Source organism: Populus euphratica, unplaced genomic scaffold, assembly GCF_000495115.2.
Source record: "Populus euphratica unplaced genomic scaffold, PopEup_1.0 scaffold363.1, whole genome shotgun sequence".
Lineage (NCBI taxonomy): Eukaryota > Viridiplantae > Streptophyta > Magnoliopsida > Malpighiales > Salicaceae > Populus > Populus euphratica.
In genome coordinates this window covers 43,495-63,366 of record NW_011500257.1, presented here as the reverse complement: position 1 = coordinate 63,366, position 19,872 = coordinate 43,495, and the positions used below count along the sequence as shown (strand labels likewise).

Below are 19,872 nucleotides of genomic sequence, written 5' to 3'. Positions count from 1 at the left end.
ATTGTGAAGAAGCCTTTGTTAAACTTAAAAACTTGCTTACTTCTGCTCCTGTCATTCAACCTCCTAATTGGTCATTACCTTTTAAAATAATATATGATGCTAGTGATTATACTATGGGTACTATCTTAGGACCAAGAAAAGTTAAGAAACCTAATGTGATTTACTATACAAGTAAAACTTTAAATAGTGCTCAAATGAATTACACCACCGCTGAAAAAGAATTACTTGCAGTAGTATTTGTATGTGAAAAATTCAGGTCTTATCTTGTTGGCTCACATGTTGTTGTTTTTAGTGATCTTGTAACATTCAAATACCTTTTTTTTAAGAAAAATTTTAAGGCTAGACTGGTGTGGTGAATTTTGTCACTTCAAGAATTTAATATCATAATCAAAGACAAGAAAGGCATCGAAAATATTGCCGCAAATCATTTATCAAGATTGACAATAGATTTGAATCTGACATCACATTAATGGATGACTACTTTCTTGATGAATCTTTACTTTCTGTCTGTACAATGCCTTGGTTTTCTAATATTGTTAATTTTCTTGTTTCAGGATAATTGCCAGCTCATTGAAGTACTTCAAATAAAAGAAAGTTCTTGAACGAAGTGATGAACTTTTATTGGGATGTCCCTTATTTATTCAAATATTATCCCGATGAAATATTTCGAAGATGCATTCCTGACATGAGGTAAGTAGTGTTATTAAATTTTATCATTCTAAAGCATGTGAGGGTCATTTCTCATCAAGAAAAACAACTGTAAAAATCTTACAAAGTGGATTTTACTAGCCCACCATGTTCAAGTACTCATATGCATTCTGCAAGACTTGTGAAAATTATCAAAAGTTGGGATTTATTTCAAAACATCACATGATGCCTTTCCATTCCCTTCATCATTTGGTTTCTTATACATATTAGTCGCAGATGATTATATTTTAAAATGGATAGAGGCAATTCCAAGTCGAAACAATGATCCTAAAACAGTGATAAATTTTTTGAAAGAAAATATTTTGCATTGATTTGGTATCCCTTAAGCCATGATAAGTGATGGTGGGCTATCCCTTAAGCCATGATAAGTGATGGTGTAACACATTTCTGCAACAAGTCATTTGAGTCTTTAGTGAAAAAATACGGAATCACATATAAAATTACCCCCTATCACCTTCAGACAAGTAGAGAAGTAGAGTTTGTTAATAGGGAGATCAAAAAAATCTTGGAGAAAACGGTGAACCCTAATAGGAAAGACTCGTTTTTAAGACTTAATGATATACTTTGGACTTATCGAACTGCTTATAAAACATCATTAGTTATGTCATCTTATAGACTAGTCTATGGAAAACATTGTCACTTGCCTGTGGAACTTGAACATAAAGCTTATTGGGCTATTAAAGCTTTTAATTCAAACCTTGATGATGTTAGATAGCTACACAAATTACAAATAAATAAGCTTTAGAAAATAAGAAATGATACATATCAAAATTTAAAAATTCATAAAGCAAGAATCAAAGAGTTTCATGACAAGAAAATACTGAAAAAAACATGTAATGTTGGTCAAAAAGTGTTGCTTTATAATTTTCGATTATATTTATTTTCTAGAAAACTAACATCAAGATGGAGCAGTCCTTTTATTATGAAACATGTGTATCCATATGGGGCCTGTGATATCGAGAATCTAAAGAATGATAATATTTTTAAGGTAAATGGACATCGTTTGAAAGTCTACTTTAACAATTTTTCAATTGAAAATGACTCTATTGAATTGGGTGATCTTATATATAAAAAATTTGATTCCTTTTCTCATATTATTTTTGTATTTGTTTTTTCTATGACTTTTGTTTTGCTAATCTCTTTATCCGGGTCAATTGGTGAGTAACAATACTCTATGACTCTTAAGTTGGGTCTTTCAATTTCCCATAATAACTGATATCTATGTACATATTTGTGTAATTCTTTTCTCTTTCTCCCTTCTTTGAATTTCTTCTCCAATTCTTATCTAAAAAATGGACACAACTCTTGAAAAATTGAAAAATTACTTCCCGCTTTGCCTCAAAATACGATTATAAAAATTTGTCAAGCTAGGTATGCAAGATTAAAGTTAATAAACCATGGAATTCTTGAAGATATTCACTGGCTAATTGAAGCAAAGGTGTAATTATTAGGCGAGTCTTCAAATTCTTTTATTTCATACATGCCTAGTATAGCTGAAAGCACTTTTTCAAAGAAACGTTGTGCAAAATGACTGAACCTAGGACAAGTAAAAACACTTTTGCAAAGAGACATCTCTTTTCTAAGTTTGACCATATCTTTGTCTTTTCAATTTCAGTTCTTAAACTCATCAATTAATCCTTTCATTTGTGTGATAGACCCACATTTAAAATAAATATTTACCATAAATTAAAGGTATCTTATATTATTAGATATATTATTATAAAACATGCTTTAGTTAAGGAGTTATTGATACTTCAAGTGTAAAATGATGATATAAAACTATGATAAAAATACACTTTTAAGTACTAATCATGTTTACCTCTCAATATTTTTTTTGAAAAAAATCATCCAATATGTCACAACTTAAGTATTTTAAAAGTGTTTTCGATCATTATGCATTAAGATTTTAACTTTCTAACATCTTAATATTTTTTTAAGCTAAAAAAATGAATCGACCTATGACATGGTGTAGGTAAATAGGCTAGTTCAATATAATATTATTCACAATCACCATTAAACATCCAAAACATCAAAACAAAATAATTCGACTAACCAATCAAGATCAACTTCCCAAAAATTTTCAAAATTTACTAAACTAACAATTCAACCAATTCTAACAAAATTCATAACTTTGTCATAACTCTCTTAATTTATTTTTCAAGCATGTCACTTTCATATAAATAAACACAACACATAATCCAATTTAACAATTTTGCATATAATTTGAATCATCTCCTATAAATTTATGGCCACTAATCAAGCTAAGAATCCATGTTCTTCTTTTAATTTCACTTCCTCACATCTCTTCTCTTCATCAACCACACTGTTTAACCCTTAACTTTATTTTTATTAACATTTTCATATCAATATTTTCAAAATCTCATAACCACACTTTCCAAAAACATATACATAACATGTATTTCATAAATCCAACTAAAAACCTTGCCTCAAATACAATCACTTAAACCCTCACATTACATTAACATTCAATATCATATAATTTAAGTAAAGTATTCATTTCTTTTTCTCAACCCCCATAGTTGGCCATTTGACAAGCATTATACCCAAGTTTTATTTCAATTTTTTTATTTGAATTCACCTTTAATATCACTCAGTTCATACTAATTTAATCATATTTAAAACAACCAACACTTTCCCCAAATTTTTTTATAGACCCCGGATGTTAAAATTAGGAATTTCTTTCCTCACCCACAACCAAACTAAAAAAAAATATTTTAATTGAAAAGAAATCCTTTACCTGAGCTAAAATGACTCAAATGAATGAGTTTTTGCAATCAGTTCTAAATATCATCACCTTCTCTTGAAAAAATCAAACTTTCTCACTAAAATACACCCTCTCAACCTCTTTAAAATCTATAATTAATTGTTCTCTTTTATATAAAAATCACTTATAACTAGGGTTGTTCATGGTTCGGTTCGGTTTGGTTCAAATTACAAAACCAACCGAATCAAGTAACTTAAATTTTGAAAAATTTAAACTAGACCGAACTGAAAACTGGTTCAAACCAAACTGGTTCGGTTTGATGAAATTTGATTTTTTTACCAAGAAATCCAATCCTATCATATATGAGTTTTTTTCGGTTTAGCCAGAATCTTGTTGTTCAAATCCTGCAAATATGGCAAAGCCCTAAAAGTTTTAGCATCCGGATTAATAAAAATATTTGTTGGTAAAGAAATTTACAAAAAAAAAAAAGGACAAACTGGATTCAGGAGGCTAGCCTTCTCCTATAGGCACTAGCTGTAATCACACTTTTCACTAGGCCACCAATCTAAAGTTAAACATTTAAAATTATCATTAGTTTTTGTTTTTGCTATGGAATTTATTTTTTAGCGTGCTCAGCAGGTCAATGCAAAACAACACTAAAAACCAGAAGCACTTTGACTGTCTCTATTCTCCTTGACCTATTAAACAAGAAAACGAACCAGATCTTCCCGACAGCTTGCATAGAAATAAATAGAGAAGCCAAATAGATGGAGATATTGATTTTTGTTTGGCTTGCACAGAAGAAATGGAGATATGGGTTACACAGAAGAGATGGAGATGATGCATAGAAATAAAAAGGGAAGCCAATGAGATGGAGATGTGGGTTTTTGTTCGACTTGCGTAGAAGAGATGGAGATGTTATGCAATAATAAAAAGAGAAGCTAAAGAGATGGAGATGTGGGTGGATGTCTTAGCTTTTGAGTTTTGAGATGGAGGGTGGAGGGCGGTGGCTTTTTGTGTTATCAGTTTTGAGATGGAGAGTGGAGGGTGAGGTAATTTGTTAGGGTTAGGTTAATTGCAGTATTTAAAACCAAAATTGAATCAAATCGGCAAGATTTTATGGTTTTAAAAATCGGTTTAATCGGTTTTTCATCTCAGTTCAGTTTTCTCGATTAATTTTTTTATTTTTTCAGTTTTTTCGGTTGTTTGGTTTTTTTGAACACCCTTACTTATAGCCACTCTCCCTCACTTGAATTTGTAGAGAAATATGAGAGAATTAAGAAAAGAGATAAGGATTTTGGAGTTCTCTCCTTTCTTATAGTTGGTGGGTTTTTCTTATAAAGAAAAAGGAAGATTTTTTTTCATTTATTTACTAAAATGCCATCTTTATTAAATGTAATTTGTAAAAACCCATACTCATTGATAATATTTTTCACCCGCCTAACCTATTATCACTTTTTTATTAACATGGATATTTGGGTCAGCTTGCATGCATCTCGACTAATCCTATGGGCCTTAAAGTTAACAATCATGTAAGTCTCTAATGGTCATCATATTAGCAACCACATGACTCAAACTTGAGATTACAGGGAGAGCAAACTCCTTGGTCCTAAGCTCTTACCACTGGACCACCTATTACATGGTTACCTAACCTATTATTACTTCATCTGGTTTTAGTATAGATTATTTAAAATTTACCATAGTCTTAACAAAATTTCCTTTGAATTTTTATCATATTCAATTAAAAGCTTACGTGATTAACACGGGTTTATGTTGACTGTCAATATTCTCACGAACAAATTTAGACTTCATTTCATACATGATATTTAGCTAAATAACCAAGTACTTTCACTATTTGTCAAAAAAGTATTTTTTTGAATTTTTTTATTATTCCTCAATAAGTGATTTATGCGATTTATCATGAGGCTAACATTTCACGTACTAATATATTGCTTTATTTCATCAGAGATTTAAGCTAATTTATTGGGGATTTTCACCCCTAAACATAAAAAAAGTTTCCTTTTAATTTATTGTTTTTTGGTTGAGAATTACCTTATTTAACACTGGTTTATGATTATGGACCAGTGGTATATGCTTTCGATTTCACCCTTCATTGAAATGTTATTCTTTCTCTTATTTTATTTGTACTTTATATTCGATCTTCTTTCTTTTGATTTATATTTTAATTTATTTTGTACATTGTAAGATTTATTTCAATTTCATGTAAGATCTATTTCAATTTCACCCTTAACTTAAAACAATCTTATTATCCACTTATTTTGTTTTTGTTTAATACTTTATCTTTATTGTTTTAGATTCATATTTTTTGTTTTGAGATGTTTTGTCAAACTAAATTTTTTTCAATTTCATCTTTCAATACTTTAAATTTATGAAGTTGTTATTAATGTTTTTTTTTCAGTTTTATTTATGTGGAGTTATCTCAATCTTTTGACCTTAGTCGCAAATTTATCTATTTAGCCAGGGTTTACTCTAGATTTTTTTTTCTCAGATTTGCTCTTTTTAATTTTTTTCCTTTTTTTTATTTTCCTCTTAATATGCTTGATTGGATTGAAATGTAGCCTATTAAATGGCATGAGGATTTCATTGTAGCTCTAGAGATAAATTACTATGAATTACGATAATGGAATTACCCTTTAGTGACATAAATTTAAGCTTTCGGTTTAAAGATGTTTGGATTTTTTCATCTAACTTAGTGGTCATTAGAAGATTATTTGGGGGAGTGAATGCATCTTTTCTAATTTTTTAACATAATAAAACTACTCTTTTATCCCAAGAATCAACAAAAATTAGAACGGTTGACCAAGCGTTTTCATGCATTTTCACAACATTCGTAACAATAAAAATATCTTTATCTCCAAGATAAAAAAACGAATGGACAAGGGTATTTTAGATTTTTTTCAATTTTCAAGTATAATAAAATAACACTTTTAGCCTCAGAAAAAACAAAAAAGAAGCTTTGCCTTTGAAAGTATTTTGGTATTTTTATATAGATATTTTATATAATAAAAAGGACTATAAAGGGTGTTTTAGTATTTTTCATGTTTTATTTTTTATTTTTTAATCAAAAAGCTATGGGCACGTGTTTTTTATGCCCTAATGAATGGACAACGCTCACGTCATTAAAGAGGAGTATACTACGCTCCTCGGTGACCAAATCTAGCTATCCATTGTTTAACTGGATGCATAGTCGTGCTTTCTTTCACATGGTATGACGCTTGTAGACAGATAATGGTTGGATTGCTATCGATGATCTATTGTTTGTATTTTTTTTCTTTTCTCTCTCCTGATAACTAAAGTGCATAATTATTATCTTTGTTTTTTGTTTGTTAAATTAGACATGGTTGCCAAACCCAAGCACCCAAACCCAAGGTGCTTGGGTTTGACAACCTTGTGCAACTGTACTACAGACCATGGTACAGTCCGCTAGACTTGCACAATGAATTTTCCAATTTCTAAAAGCTTGATATGATGCTAATGTTGTCTTTTCATATAAAATTAAATTATTATTTTACCCTTTGAATGAAAAAATTGAAGCTCTGGTTATTAGGGTATTTCAGTATTTTTCATAGGTTGATTGGTTATTAAACATTTGAGTGGGAGTATGATAGTTTTTTCACAATTATTTGCATAGTAAAAATACTATTTTACTCCAAGGTTAACAAAATTAAAACTTGTTGCCTATAAATTTTTTAACCTAGCACAAACTATTAAATAGTTAAAATATATATTCTGGATAAGAAAAAAAAATAAACTTTGTATACGAGGGTGTTTTTGTTTTTTCATATTTTTTTGTGTAATTTTCTATAATAATAGGGGTATTTTAGTATTTTGACATTATTTTTAAAGTAAAAAAGATGCACAAACTATATTTACTTGAATCTGACAAACATATTATATTCAAATAACTTGAGCCTAACATGATTATTAGAGTCAAGACACTTAAATCTGACAAAAAATTTAGTGGAAGTTTAAAAATTAATCTACTTAATTAAGCTTAATAATATTATTAAAATATTTTTTATATTCTTAATTATATTTAAATTGTTTTTTAAAATATTAATATTAACCAATGCTCTGATTGTTTACTAAATAGGACCACATGAGTACTTTACTAAGGGGAGATACATTATGATATATATATATATATATATGTATATATATATACATAAATTGTTTTTAAAAATATTAATATTAACCAATGCTCTGATTGTTTACTAAATAGGACCACGAGTACTTTACTAAGGGGAGATACATTATGACACACACACACACACTAAATCGGTCCCTCCATCGGGAAATTACTAGATCTTTTTGAACAAGGGAAGTGATTAATTGAGAAATTACTTGTAAATAAAGGATTTAAAATCAAACCAAGTTCACACGTAAATCAAAGAAATACTCCAATCGACATCTGCTCTGCTCTCTCAAGCCATCACTGGACAACGTCCTTTTTCTTCTTCCGCATTTCTCTTATAATAATTATAAATAATTAAAAAAGAAACCATCTGATCTGCAATTATCCTTTCAATTCAATCGATGAGGAGGTAAATTACATAAACATCAAACAGACCTCAATCACTCAATCAATCAATTTTTTCTTTAATTTTAATTTAGTTCTGAATTTAAATATGCGAGAAGATTAGGGCACCACAGGCAGCACGGGAAGCAAGGAGGAGGAGGAGGATTATTAGCCAAACTATCGATTGCAGTCCTTTTTCTCTTGATCTGCTCTCTTTCTTTACTCTCCGCTCCATTTACTCCTAACACTAACGGATCCACCGCACCATCTCAGGTTCCTTCCTTACTTCATTTTCTATTTATTTTGTATACTTAATTCTGAACATAATATGTTTATTTATTTTTTGGTATATATATATTTTTTTTTGAGGAGCAGATAAGTGTAGAAGAACTATGGAAAAGTGCGAATTCGGGTGGGTGGAAGCCGTCATCGGCTCCACGATCTAAGTGGCCACGTATGTGTTCTTCATTTTATCAAAATACCATTTTCTATAGTAATGATGTGAGTTTGTGTTGAAGAAATGTTTTTCTCTTTTATTTTGTGGCTGCAGCTCCTCCAAAGGAGACCAATGGATATCTCCGTGTTCGTTGTAATGGCGGTTTGAATCAGCAAAGAAGCGCGGTTTGTAATCCGTTCTTGCATAACTCTCTTAACTTGTAGTAATGTTATATTTTCATACATATCTTCCAAGCATTTTTATTTTTTTTTTATTGAAAATGTAAATTGGGTGCGTAAGCTTGTCGGAATCTACTTCCATGGTTGTTCAGTGTGTTGGGAAATGGAAGGAAAATATATTTTCTTTGATTACAAGAGGGAATGTGTGTGTGTGTGTTTTTATGTATATATATAACTATGATAGATTTTAAAAAAATATACACGAGTAGAATGTAGCCAAGTTAGGTATTATATGATGGTGATACCTGGTGTAATGGATTTATTTTAAATGACTTAATATATACTACCTTGGATGTTATATAGATTTGTAATGCTGTTCTTGCTGCAAGAATCATGAACGCGACACTTGTTTTGCCTGAGTTGGATGCAAACTCCTTCTGGCATGATGACAGGTATGTGTTTTTAGAGCATCCATTCGTGAATTCATTTATATTGGGTAACTATTTGTTGCTTATTTCTAGCATTTTGGAAACATTTTGTGTTGAATCTGTTAAAAGTTATCGTTAAAGAAAGAATATTGAAGGGACCTGTTAGTGTAATTTTTTCGCTAGTTAAACTTGATTACTTTTTTTTTCCCCTAATTTGGCATCTCCTTTGTAATTTTTATAGTCCTCTGCACTTGGGTTGACATTTCTTTCTTGCTTTGTAGTGTTGTAGTAATGACCTCTATGATGTTGAACATTTAAGATGCTGCGGCTTGAGCTTCTTCTAAAATGCCGTCATTCTTATACCTTTTTAACAGGATTCACAAAGTGATTTTTCTGCTGATTCAATTTATCAACTAGTTGAGACATATTACGTTGTTGAGTGTATAATTTTCAGAATTGTAATTAAATTGTTACATATTATCTTTACCATGTACAGTGGATTTCATGGCCTCTATGATGTTGAGCATTTTATCCAGTCACTGAGATTTGATGTACAAATTGTGGAAAGAATTCCAGAAATTCATAAAAATGGGAAAACCAAGAAGATTAAAGCTTTTCAGGTAATTGTAGTAACATGTCATTCCGTTTCATCTGTAAAATTTTGTGCTTAGGCCATTTTAAGTCATCGGAAGGTCCTGAAAATATTATCATTTTTTTCATCCTTAATTTTCTCCCTTGCCTCAGTTGCGCCCCCCTAGAGATGCTCCCATTAGTTGGTATACAATTGATGCTCTGAAGAAAATGAAGGAACATGGAGCCATTTATCTAAGTCCATTTTCACATCGTTTAGCTGAAGAAATTGACAACCCTGAGTATCAACGGTTAAGGTGCAGGGTTAACTATCATGCTTTAAGATTTAAACCGCATATTATGAAGTTAAGTGAGTCAATAGTTGATAAACTACGCGCACAAGGTCACTTCATGGCTATACACCTCCGTTTTGAGATGGACATGCTGTCATTTGCTGGGTAAGCACTTAGCTATTTATTTTACAGTAGCTGTTGACATAATCAGTGCTGGCATGTATTTTTAGAAGGGACTGACCTACATGCACAAATTTCACTATCCTGTAATTTAAAGAGTGTTTTCTCTTAGCAGTTATAGGGAAGATTTATAGGGGCATTAGTATTATTTTCTCCTAGTAAACAAGTGCATCTAGACATGCTTGTGCTGTATTTTAGTGAATTGTGGAGTGCACTCTGAAGATGATTTTTCTGCTTACCAGATAACTGAACTTGGATACATGGATGAAAAAATTGAAATGTGCAGATTCCTGACAATTTTCCTGGAATTCTGTAACTGCTAATAAAAAGGACCTTCTGTAGTTTTCCTTTCAATTTGTGATTGTTTTCCATCATTTTTTCCATCAAAGTGGGCTTTTTGGTGTTTTTTGCGTTGACATATTTGTTTAGTCTGTGCCTGTGGATTTTTATGTGGCGATTCTAATCTTTCTCCATGAACTATTCTTACAACCCAGTCATGGTTTTGATCAACCAGCTTCTACCCCCATGGTATTTGTAGAGTTTTATTCCTTTTGTGAGCCATTCTACTGATTTAGATATAGTTCTGTTTTCATCTACATGGAAACTCTACTTTTGTATATCTTAAAGATCTTCCTTTTCACATTTTTAGGACTTTATCTGTCTGCTTTGGGTTGGGATTCATAGAATTAATTGGAAGACATTCCAAATATGAAAAACATAATGATGTCATTCTGAATTCTGATTGCCTTGGATATGAATGATGTGCAGGTGCTTTGACATATTTACCTCTGCAGAACAAAAAATATTGAAAAAGTATCGGAAGGAAAATTTTGCTGATAAAACACTCATTTATAAAGAAAGAAGGGCCATTGGAAAATGTCCACTAACTCCAGAAGAGGTGATCTTCTGTTCAAATGCCCATGCATTTTTCAGTCAGTTGGTTATCAACTATGCCAGCATTGAACTTACTACCACATATGAAGAATTAATACTATTGTGATGCCTCTTGCTGTAGGTTGGTCTTATCTTACGTGCCATGGGGTTCAACAATTCCACCAGGATATACCTAGCAGCTGGCGAACTGTTTGGTGGAGAGCGGTTTATGACACCATTTAGGGCCCTATTCCCTCGCCTTGAGAATCACAGTTCTGTTGATGCCAGTGAGGAACTGGCTACGAACTCTCAGGGATTGATAGGATCTGCTGTGGATTACATGGTTTGTCTTCTTGCTGACATATTTATGCCAACTTATGATGGACCAAGCAACTTTGCCAACAATCTCCTGGGTCACCGTCTGTATTATGGCTTTCGAACAAATATTAGACCTGACAGGAAAGGCCTTGCCCCAGTTTTTATTGCTCGAGAGAATGGAAGGACAGCTGGTTTTGAAGAAGCTGTTAGGCATGTTATGCTCAAAACAAACTTTGGTGGCCCCCACAAACGGATCTCACCCGAGTCATTTTATACGAATTCTTGGCCGGAATGTTTTTGTCAAATGGAAACACAGAATCCTGCTCATAAATGCCCATCAGAGAATGTCATGCAAAATTTGCATAGCCAATTAGTGAGTGAAAACATCGACGTGGAACAATACAACCGATCAGATTCAACAATATCCTTGGCAGAAAGATAGGAGCTGTCTTGTATATTTTTAGTAGTTATTTACTTCCCCAGTACTGTACTACAAATTGGAGCTAGGGGTCCAGCAACTATATTGAGTCTTTCAGGTAATTTTATATCTTAGATTATTATCTATCTGTTACCTTGAAGTTTCGCAATTATTGTTGTGCTTCATCTCATATCTTCTATCTATCAGATTACTTCGTGCATGAGAAAAGAGTATTGCTGATTCATTTCATTTGAGTTTTTCATTCTTATTATCTTGTATATAGATGTCTCCCTTTTCATCCTATATTTCAGGATCTCAGGATATCAGATGATAGCTGATTCTTGGTTCCCCTCTTTCCAGAGATCAGCTTACCAATCCATGTAAAATCTATTGGATGCTGCAGGTTCATGCTACTCAGGTTTAAATGACAATGATTCATTACAGGGAGGAAGAAGGCACATTATCTACAAATATACTAGTCAAGTACATGAATCTGATTGATTTTTGCAGCTTGTATTCATTTACACTTGCTAATACACTGGAAGACGTCTGATTGAATGTACAACATTTTTCTTGCTGTGAGTAATTACTGGCAATCTAGCCATAGCGAAGTTTGCCTTGGATTTTCATATTTATTGTTCTTTTTTACAACTATCAATCTAGTTTCCTTTCTAAAACTAAAAGAATTATTGACAACCTTTTGATCCACATGAATTGGACTTTTCTTGAACTTGGATTAGATGAGTTAGATGCTATCCATGCTCCCTAGACATTCCAAGCTCTTCTAAATTCATCTTGCTTTATACGTTTTGATTGAGCTCACTCTTCTTGGACTTGGATTAGATGAGTAAGATGCTATCTTTTATACTCCCTCGGCATCCCAAGCTCTTCTAGATTCATCCTACTTTATATCTTCAAAACAAGCCTATTCAGTATCTCTTAAAAGTTTTCTTTATTCTAGCTCTTGTAATTGTTTTGTTCGATGCCTCTGATATGGGTTTTTTGCAAGTCCTAAACATGCATGCTCTTGTAAGCAGAAAGGTAATGATTGTTCAGTTCAAAGTGAGACGTATTGAATTCAAGCTTAGCATATCCTAAGCAATCTCTCTTACAAAAAGCATATTTTTTATATATAAAAAAGAAGATACACTCATTATAGCGTTACAAAGGTGCTGTTCATGTGATTATTTGCCTACCAAAAAGGGTGATGGGTAAATATTGAGGCTTGCCTAAACGGTGAAAAATGGATGCTCAGTTACAGGTGAGACCCAGTGAGTTCAAGCCACGCTCTTTAGCTTCCTTAATTAGTACAGTGAAAACAATAAACTGCATACACAGATAGCCAACAGCATATTTACCAGCCTGTAAACGACAGCATCTCTATCATCCTGTAAATGACATTTCTGTATTTATGCCAAGTCGAAAGAATACATGACCTACAGAAGATCGAATACAGAAACATAGCTCTCTACCACCACCATGACAAATCTAAGAGACAAAGGAGCATCTCCTTATCAGTTACCTGTTACCTTCAACCAACATTTATTTACAAACACTACAACCTCAAACAAAAACGAGGAAGGGCAACAAAATTAAGTGTCTAAAAATAATTAGTGTGACGGTTGACCATGCAACTTGCCTGCGACATAGAGCAAATGACTAATGCTTGTTGGGGGGTAGTGCTGAAGTAGCTTGAGAATAGAAGTGAAATCCCCAGCTAGCAAACGCCTCCGAACGAGAATCAGCATTGCACAACATACCCTCAGCAAAGTTTCCTGCAAATGTGAAGTGTTAATTTGTTGGATTTGACAATGTTCAAATCCCAAAATTTCAACCAAGTAACGGGACAGGGGAAATGATGCACATTGTATTCCACTACATAACTGGTCAAAATAAACATTCAAGCAAGTTGTTCCACTAACGTACATTCAACACCTAACATATGCAATACCACTGCTTCTAAATAACCATCTCTGTCGGACTTTATCGTATAATCTGATCATGACACCATAGTTTTAGTCAAGGCTCTGCAATCAATGATGAATTTCCACATCACTCGCTTCTGTCTTGTAATAACAAGCCTCTTCAATATTTATAGTCTTTAGAATCATTGTGGTCCAATATTGGAGTCTAGGCTTGTCGCCAAAAGGTGGACACCTGGCACCATTGTTCTAGAAGTATGCCATCCTACAGCATTTTCAGTCTTTCATCGGCACAACAATTTCAGCACAATTTGAATGTACCACAGAAGGCCCTGAGCTATTCCAGCCATGGATATAAAAATGTTCCTCAAAGTACTCGACTGGATTATGATATAAAGAGGAACCCTACGGGAAGATAGAGGTCTAGAGAGCTTGCTCCTTCAAACCTACAATTTGGTCCTTAGAAGGTGGCATCCTTGTTCTATTTATTAAAAACCACATTCAAAGAAAAGAATAGAGAGGAAATGAATTTACCTGAGGACCCTCAGGGTCACTTAGAAGTGTGTCCCAAATGTGAATACTATCTGTGAAATTGAACTCCTGAGTCAAGAGGAGAGTAATCCACCGAAATGAATAAAACTGGGGGTTGACCTGTTATTTATTTATTTATTAAGAAAAAAGAAGCAAGCAAAATTCAGAAGAATGACTTGTCCAAAAAATAGAGCCTGCAGTGAAATGCCTCATGACTAATCTATAGTAAAAATAAATGTTGCTTAATGTTTAAATTTATGAGACCTGATGTGAGTTATAAGCACAAACCCAACTTCTACCATTTCAAAAGGCTGCCTCAAACCCATGTCAGCTGTTTTCATTCTTATATATCAAACTATTGTTTCAAATTTCTAGTAGAATACAAAATCTATATGCGACAAACCATGCCTTGATACATTGCAACTGAAATATAAATACATAACTTTGTGATAGTGTCTTACTTTGGTTGTGACCTCAAGATGACGCCAAAGTTCTTCATCATGCTCCTTCAGAAGATGCGACAATCTTGTAATAGCTGAACGAATTCCCACAACACTGTTGTCAAGTTGCTGACAGAAATGATCCCGGAATCCACTCAATAACTCAACAAAGCAGAAAAATGTGTCTGCTTCTGCACAGGCCTGCATAACTTAAATAAAAGAAATGATAAATAAAATGAAACCCAAAAAGGATAATTGAAACAAGACATTAACACCAAATCACAGGATCAATGATGACAGTGGATGAGATGCATGCTCCCACAATTATTGCTATGCAACTGTCTTCTTCTAAAAATTCATTGGTGGATCAAGATTATGCCACTGCCTAGAGATGTAAATGTACATAGAATTGATGGAAGTGTTATTGATGCATTAAATTATGCATCTCCAAATAACACTGGCATTTCATGTATTAAATCATGGAGACTTTCTATCATTCACCATTTCCACTGACGTGTACATAGAATTGGATAATGAAATATTATTCTAACAAAAAAGAAAGCAATAGCACGTACTTACCTCCATTTCCTCATCAGGATCATTTTTGAACACATAAAATAGAGGTGCCAAAATTTCGTTCATCCCTTGAACATATCGTATTCCCGGATTTAACTTTGCAAATACAATCAGTATGTTTCTCAAAGCCTCCTGAACATTATAGGCATGAATAGGTTGGCACAACTGCATTTAAGTTAATACCAATATCAGGAACAAAAGCAAAGGAAAAAAACAAGAGAACACCTGATTGGACTTTGCAAATGATGAGTCCCCAGAAAAGAAGTGCATGTCAGGGTGAGTACGTTTTACATCTCGATCAATCTGCTCTATAATCTCTGAGTCCTACAAAATGCCAAGGTTTGGAGATGCATATGTTAGACATATGGTGCAAATATTAGTATATTGTTTCGCAAAAGCACATGGTGTTGAAATATCACTTCAAGCAGACAAAAATATCATGGAAATGGGCAACGAGCTATTATCACGATGCATATCAGATCATACACACGCACTTCATACTTGCAAAACCAAACCATATCAACAGGGGGCATTCTCTGTATGTGAACACTAGCTGTCATGATGTGGAATGGTACTAAATCATATTCCCATGACATCTCAAAGAATAACAGGCAAGGCATCATTTACTTTACTTTCGTATTTGTTCTAACATTTTTTTTGTTCAAAGTTCAAAACAAAGACCTTTCGAGTACAAATCCAATACTTCTGCTCATTTCATTTTCCCTTCTCAAAGTTCCTGAAAAAGGCTCCATACTGATGCAGATTCTTTAACAGAACTGCACTAGCTAATCCATGAGAAAAGCTACAATAACTAATCCAATAAAGGCACAATAGAACAGAAAATATCCAATGTCTCAAGCATTTGTGCCATGAAGCACTTGGTTTCATACCTGAAAGAATTTATTCCAAATGCTGCTCTTCCCAAGGCTCAAAGGATGCTCCCCATGAGTTATCTTTGATCTTGCGAGGACACAACGGCTTTCAGATTTTGCATCATCATTGTCAAAACCCATCGTTTTCTCCAACCTCCTTGTTATTTCTGACTAACTAGCCACAAAAACATTCAGAATTCCAGAACCTTTGACAAGAATTAGAACATTAAACTGAAGGCAGCAGCACATCCTTATTGTGAAAAAAGACTTCACCGGTCCATTAGCTCACAATCTTACATATAACAGCCTAAGTTAATCTAGCTCAATTCATGAAAACATACATCCAGGATGGAATATAACATTTTTCCGACCTCTTCACAATGTAAACAATTTCCAATCCTGTCAAATTTGTGAGAACTTTCCAAAAAATCCATTATATAAGAATGCAAACACCATAAAAAATCATGAATAAAAAACCAGCAACAGATTGGATAACAAACACACCACACTATGTTTTATAACCTTTACTATTGTTTTATTTTCCCAATAAATGATTAACCAAATAAGGCATTAAAATTTCTGTTATTTAACTTACAGGATTCATCAAAAGCTCTTCTTTAAATCGCTTGTACTGAGATCTCTTCTTAGCCAATTCAGACGACCAAAGCGAACGATCAGGTGGTAAATACCCCAACAAGAGCTGCCATACACAATCAGTAAACTTAAATTCAGACTTAGCCCGCTAACCCAAATCAACATGCAAGACACTCGCTCCATTCAACAAGAGGAACGAGAGTATGTTACTTCAACATCCCCTAATTCTCTCAACAACCAATGTTTTTTATTTAATTTAAATTACCTTCCAAACCGTGGAACGAATACCAGCACAATCAGGTATCCCTTGAGAAGCTATCCTCCTTAATTCCCCCATATTTATCACCTTCCTTGATAACTACATCAGCAAAACAACGCAGCTTTAAATAGAAACTCAAAAATTAAAAAGGGGAGGGGAGGAAGGAAGAAAAACTTGAACTAACCTCGGTCAAAAGAAGAGCCTGATTTGAAATATCATCCGCAGAGCTCTCAGTATTATCAGCTTTTCGATTTTCTATTTTATTATTAATAATAGAATTACTACTATTATTACTGATGTTGTCGTTAACGATGCTGCTTTTTGAGTGCTTATCTTCTTTGATGTCAGGTTTTCGCGGATGATAATTATGATGATGACGAGGCGGATGCTGTTGTTCGTCTCTGGTGGCGGCAGAAGGTAGCGGTGGATCGATTGGGGTTGAGGCGGAGGTGGATGAGTGGTGGTCGAAGTGATTGGTGTCGTAGTAGGAGGAGGTGGTGGTCGTGGAGGACCAGAGAGAGCTGTTGAGCCAATCTGGTACCTTTTTCTTCACCATTTTAATTCCAAAGGGGGAGTTTTTTTAGAATTTTCTTTAATTTTTAATCTTTAGATCGATTATAGTTTCTTCTTTTCCATTCGAGGAAGGAAGGAACAGGGTCAAACGGGTGGTTCTTGAGTGACAGAGGGCTTAGGGAAGGCTCGTGAAGGAGCAATCGGACAGGACCAGCTAGCTTCATGCTATTTTTTCTATAGGAAGATAAAATGAAGGGATAACTACAAATCAGACCCCCATCTATAATGGATTTCACAATTCAGTTATGGAACTTTTTGGAAAAAGCCTTTCTCCACTATCTAACGGGGTCTTATTGATAGTTTTCTAAGAAAAAAACAATGTAATCAATTTTTATTTAGATAATTATATTATATTTATATAAACACTAAGGGTGTGGGTTTTTTCTATACTATTTATACACTCACATTCTATACACTCACACAATACTATAGGCATATCATGTATTTTTTAATAATTTATTTTGATTTTTAAAGTTTTATTTTGAACATTTAACCTTAATTAAAGTTGAATTACTTTTAATTTCTTAGAAAATGTTGGAATTAGAAGAAAAGAGACCGAAATGGAAAAAAAAACATCAAATAGAATGATATGCCAAAGATTTTATGAAAAAATATATTTGGATTCTCAAACTTTAAAAATAGCATAAATTATATACTTAGATCCTCTTAATTTAAAAAATAAAAATTTTAATATAAAAATTTATTTATATTATTTTTTAGTTTATAATTAGAGAGAGGAGTCACTAGATTCTAGTGATGACAGGGGCTTGATGGTATTTGTTTAAAGCTATAATAATAGTTGTTTAAAGCTTCAATGTTACTTGAAAAAATCAAATATAAACCAAGAAAGATGAATTTAACCTGATTTGGTTTGTAAGTATTTCAAGAGTGCTAATGAAGTTTTTTTGAGTTGAAATAATTTAAAAATTAATTTTTTAGACAAAATAGGCGCTGCTTCAATTTTTTTGGGTTCGCACATGACATGTTATCTGTCTATTTAAAAATAAAATCAAGACCAAGTTCATGAGCACAAGCTTGAAGGCCAACTCACACGTCTAGGCTTCTTCTTGCAATGACCTAGCACACTTTAGGTTATAGACCCACGCATCTAAGCTTTCTTTTTTTTGCCCTCTTTTGATTAAGTATAAATTTAAGAGAAATAAATAATTTAACTCGGTTGATAAGTTAAGCCGAAATACTTATGTTTTTTCCTTTATCTATATATAAGAGAAAACAAATTGATAAGTTAAGCCATAACACTAAGGTTATCATTATTATTATTATCTAATTTTGCTATTTTTCTTATCTTTTTTTAATATGTGTTTTTTTAAATAATTTTTAAATTTATGTTTCAATTAATATCACCCATATATGATTTTTTATATTTTCTTATTTAACCTTTTTTGGATAGCTATTTTTTAAAAAAATTATTTTATATGTATTTAATTTTCAATGCAATTTTTTTATTCATCTATAATTTTAATTTTTTTTATCTTTTTGTATAGATGAACTTTATTTTTTAAAATAATTTTTTTTTATTTTTAGATAATATTTCTAATATATGCAACCTTGCATAATATTTTTCTTTTTTATTCAACCAATTTAATGTGTGTCTATTTCAATTATCATTTAATTAAATAAAAAAATATTTTAATAAACAAAATTTAGGAACACAAAACCAGATAAATGTCATATTTTACGAGATTAAATATCTTAATTTATATTTGTCTCTTGATTTTTTTATTTTATTTTTAATTATTGTTAATAATTTTTTTTATTAGCATACATAGTTATTGATTTATTTGATTGTATGTATGTATAAACTTTTTAATTTGCACTTAACATATTTTTTAACTATATAAATGCATTGAAAAAACCTGCATATATAATTTTTTATAGAAAATAAAAATATCTGACCTGTGACAGAGCAGGAGTCAAATAACTAATTTTATGTGTTTTTCATAATTACATGACTAACCCTACTTGATTTGATAGGTTAACTTTATGACCTATAATCATAAAGCCTGGCATGATAGATCAACATAATAATCTGCTAGCTTAGGACTTAACTTGTATTGAATTAGTGGAATTTTTTTTTTTAAATGATATTGTTTTGTGTGTTTTTTTTTTTATTTTAATAAAATGACATAGTTTTAAGTTTTTTAAATATAAAAAATAATCAAAGATGGGTTAACACATGTCAAACCCAAATACCTAAAAAAAAGTTAAACATTTTGTTTAATTGTGCATGTGTTTTTTTTTAATAAACAAATTATTACATTTTATCCTATAATGTGAAATATAAGTATATTAGATGCTACTAGATTTGTGGGCCTGCTTGCCACAGCGATTTTTTTTATTGGTAAAACAAAGATGCTCAAGCAACGAAAAGGTGTTTTAAAGAAATAAAAAAGCAAGACTTAGAGGGGTAAGCCCC

At 32.2% G+C, this 19,872-nt stretch overlaps 2 protein-coding genes across 5 annotated transcripts; one reads left to right on the top strand and one right to left on the bottom strand.

Moving 5' to 3' along the window:
• The first annotated feature begins 7,748 nt into the window (after positions 1 to 7,748).
• On the top strand, positions 7,749 to 12,279 carry LOC105112807 (uncharacterized protein At1g04910-like). Of its 4 annotated transcripts, none has more exons than XM_011008667.1 (10): positions 7,749 to 7,998; positions 8,090 to 8,246; positions 8,349 to 8,427; positions 8,524 to 8,594; positions 8,952 to 9,040; positions 9,513 to 9,636; positions 9,761 to 10,044; positions 10,828 to 10,957; positions 11,075 to 11,786; positions 12,072 to 12,279. In XM_011008667.1, the coding sequence occupies exons 1-9, from the start codon at positions 7,991 to 7,993 to the stop codon at positions 11,690 to 11,692; spliced, it is 1,560 nt and encodes a 519-aa protein (XP_011006969.1). In that variant the 5' UTR covers positions 7,749 to 7,990; the 3' UTR covers positions 11,693 to 11,786; positions 12,072 to 12,279. The 4 variants fall into 4 exon arrangements, with proteins under 4 accessions (XP_011006969.1, XP_011006968.1, XP_011006967.1 ...); XM_011008666.1 differs by having other exon boundaries at positions 11,988 to 12,279; XM_011008665.1 differs by having other exon boundaries at positions 11,980 to 12,279.
• A 728-nt stretch (positions 12,280 to 13,007) lies between these two features.
• On the bottom strand, positions 13,008 to 17,555 carry LOC105112805 (TBC1 domain family member 13-like). The gene is made up of 9 exons (XM_011008663.1): positions 17,047 to 17,555; positions 16,869 to 16,961; positions 16,605 to 16,709; positions 16,028 to 16,180; positions 15,363 to 15,461; positions 15,141 to 15,269; positions 14,583 to 14,762; positions 14,125 to 14,241; positions 13,008 to 13,443 (listed from the first exon to the last, which is right to left on the bottom strand). Exons 1-9 carry the CDS (start codon positions 17,416 to 17,418, stop codon positions 13,279 to 13,281), a joined length of 1,413 nt encoding a protein of 470 aa, XP_011006965.1. The 5' UTR covers positions 17,419 to 17,555; the 3' UTR covers positions 13,008 to 13,278.
• Positions 17,556 to 19,872: the final 2,317 nt, after the last annotated feature.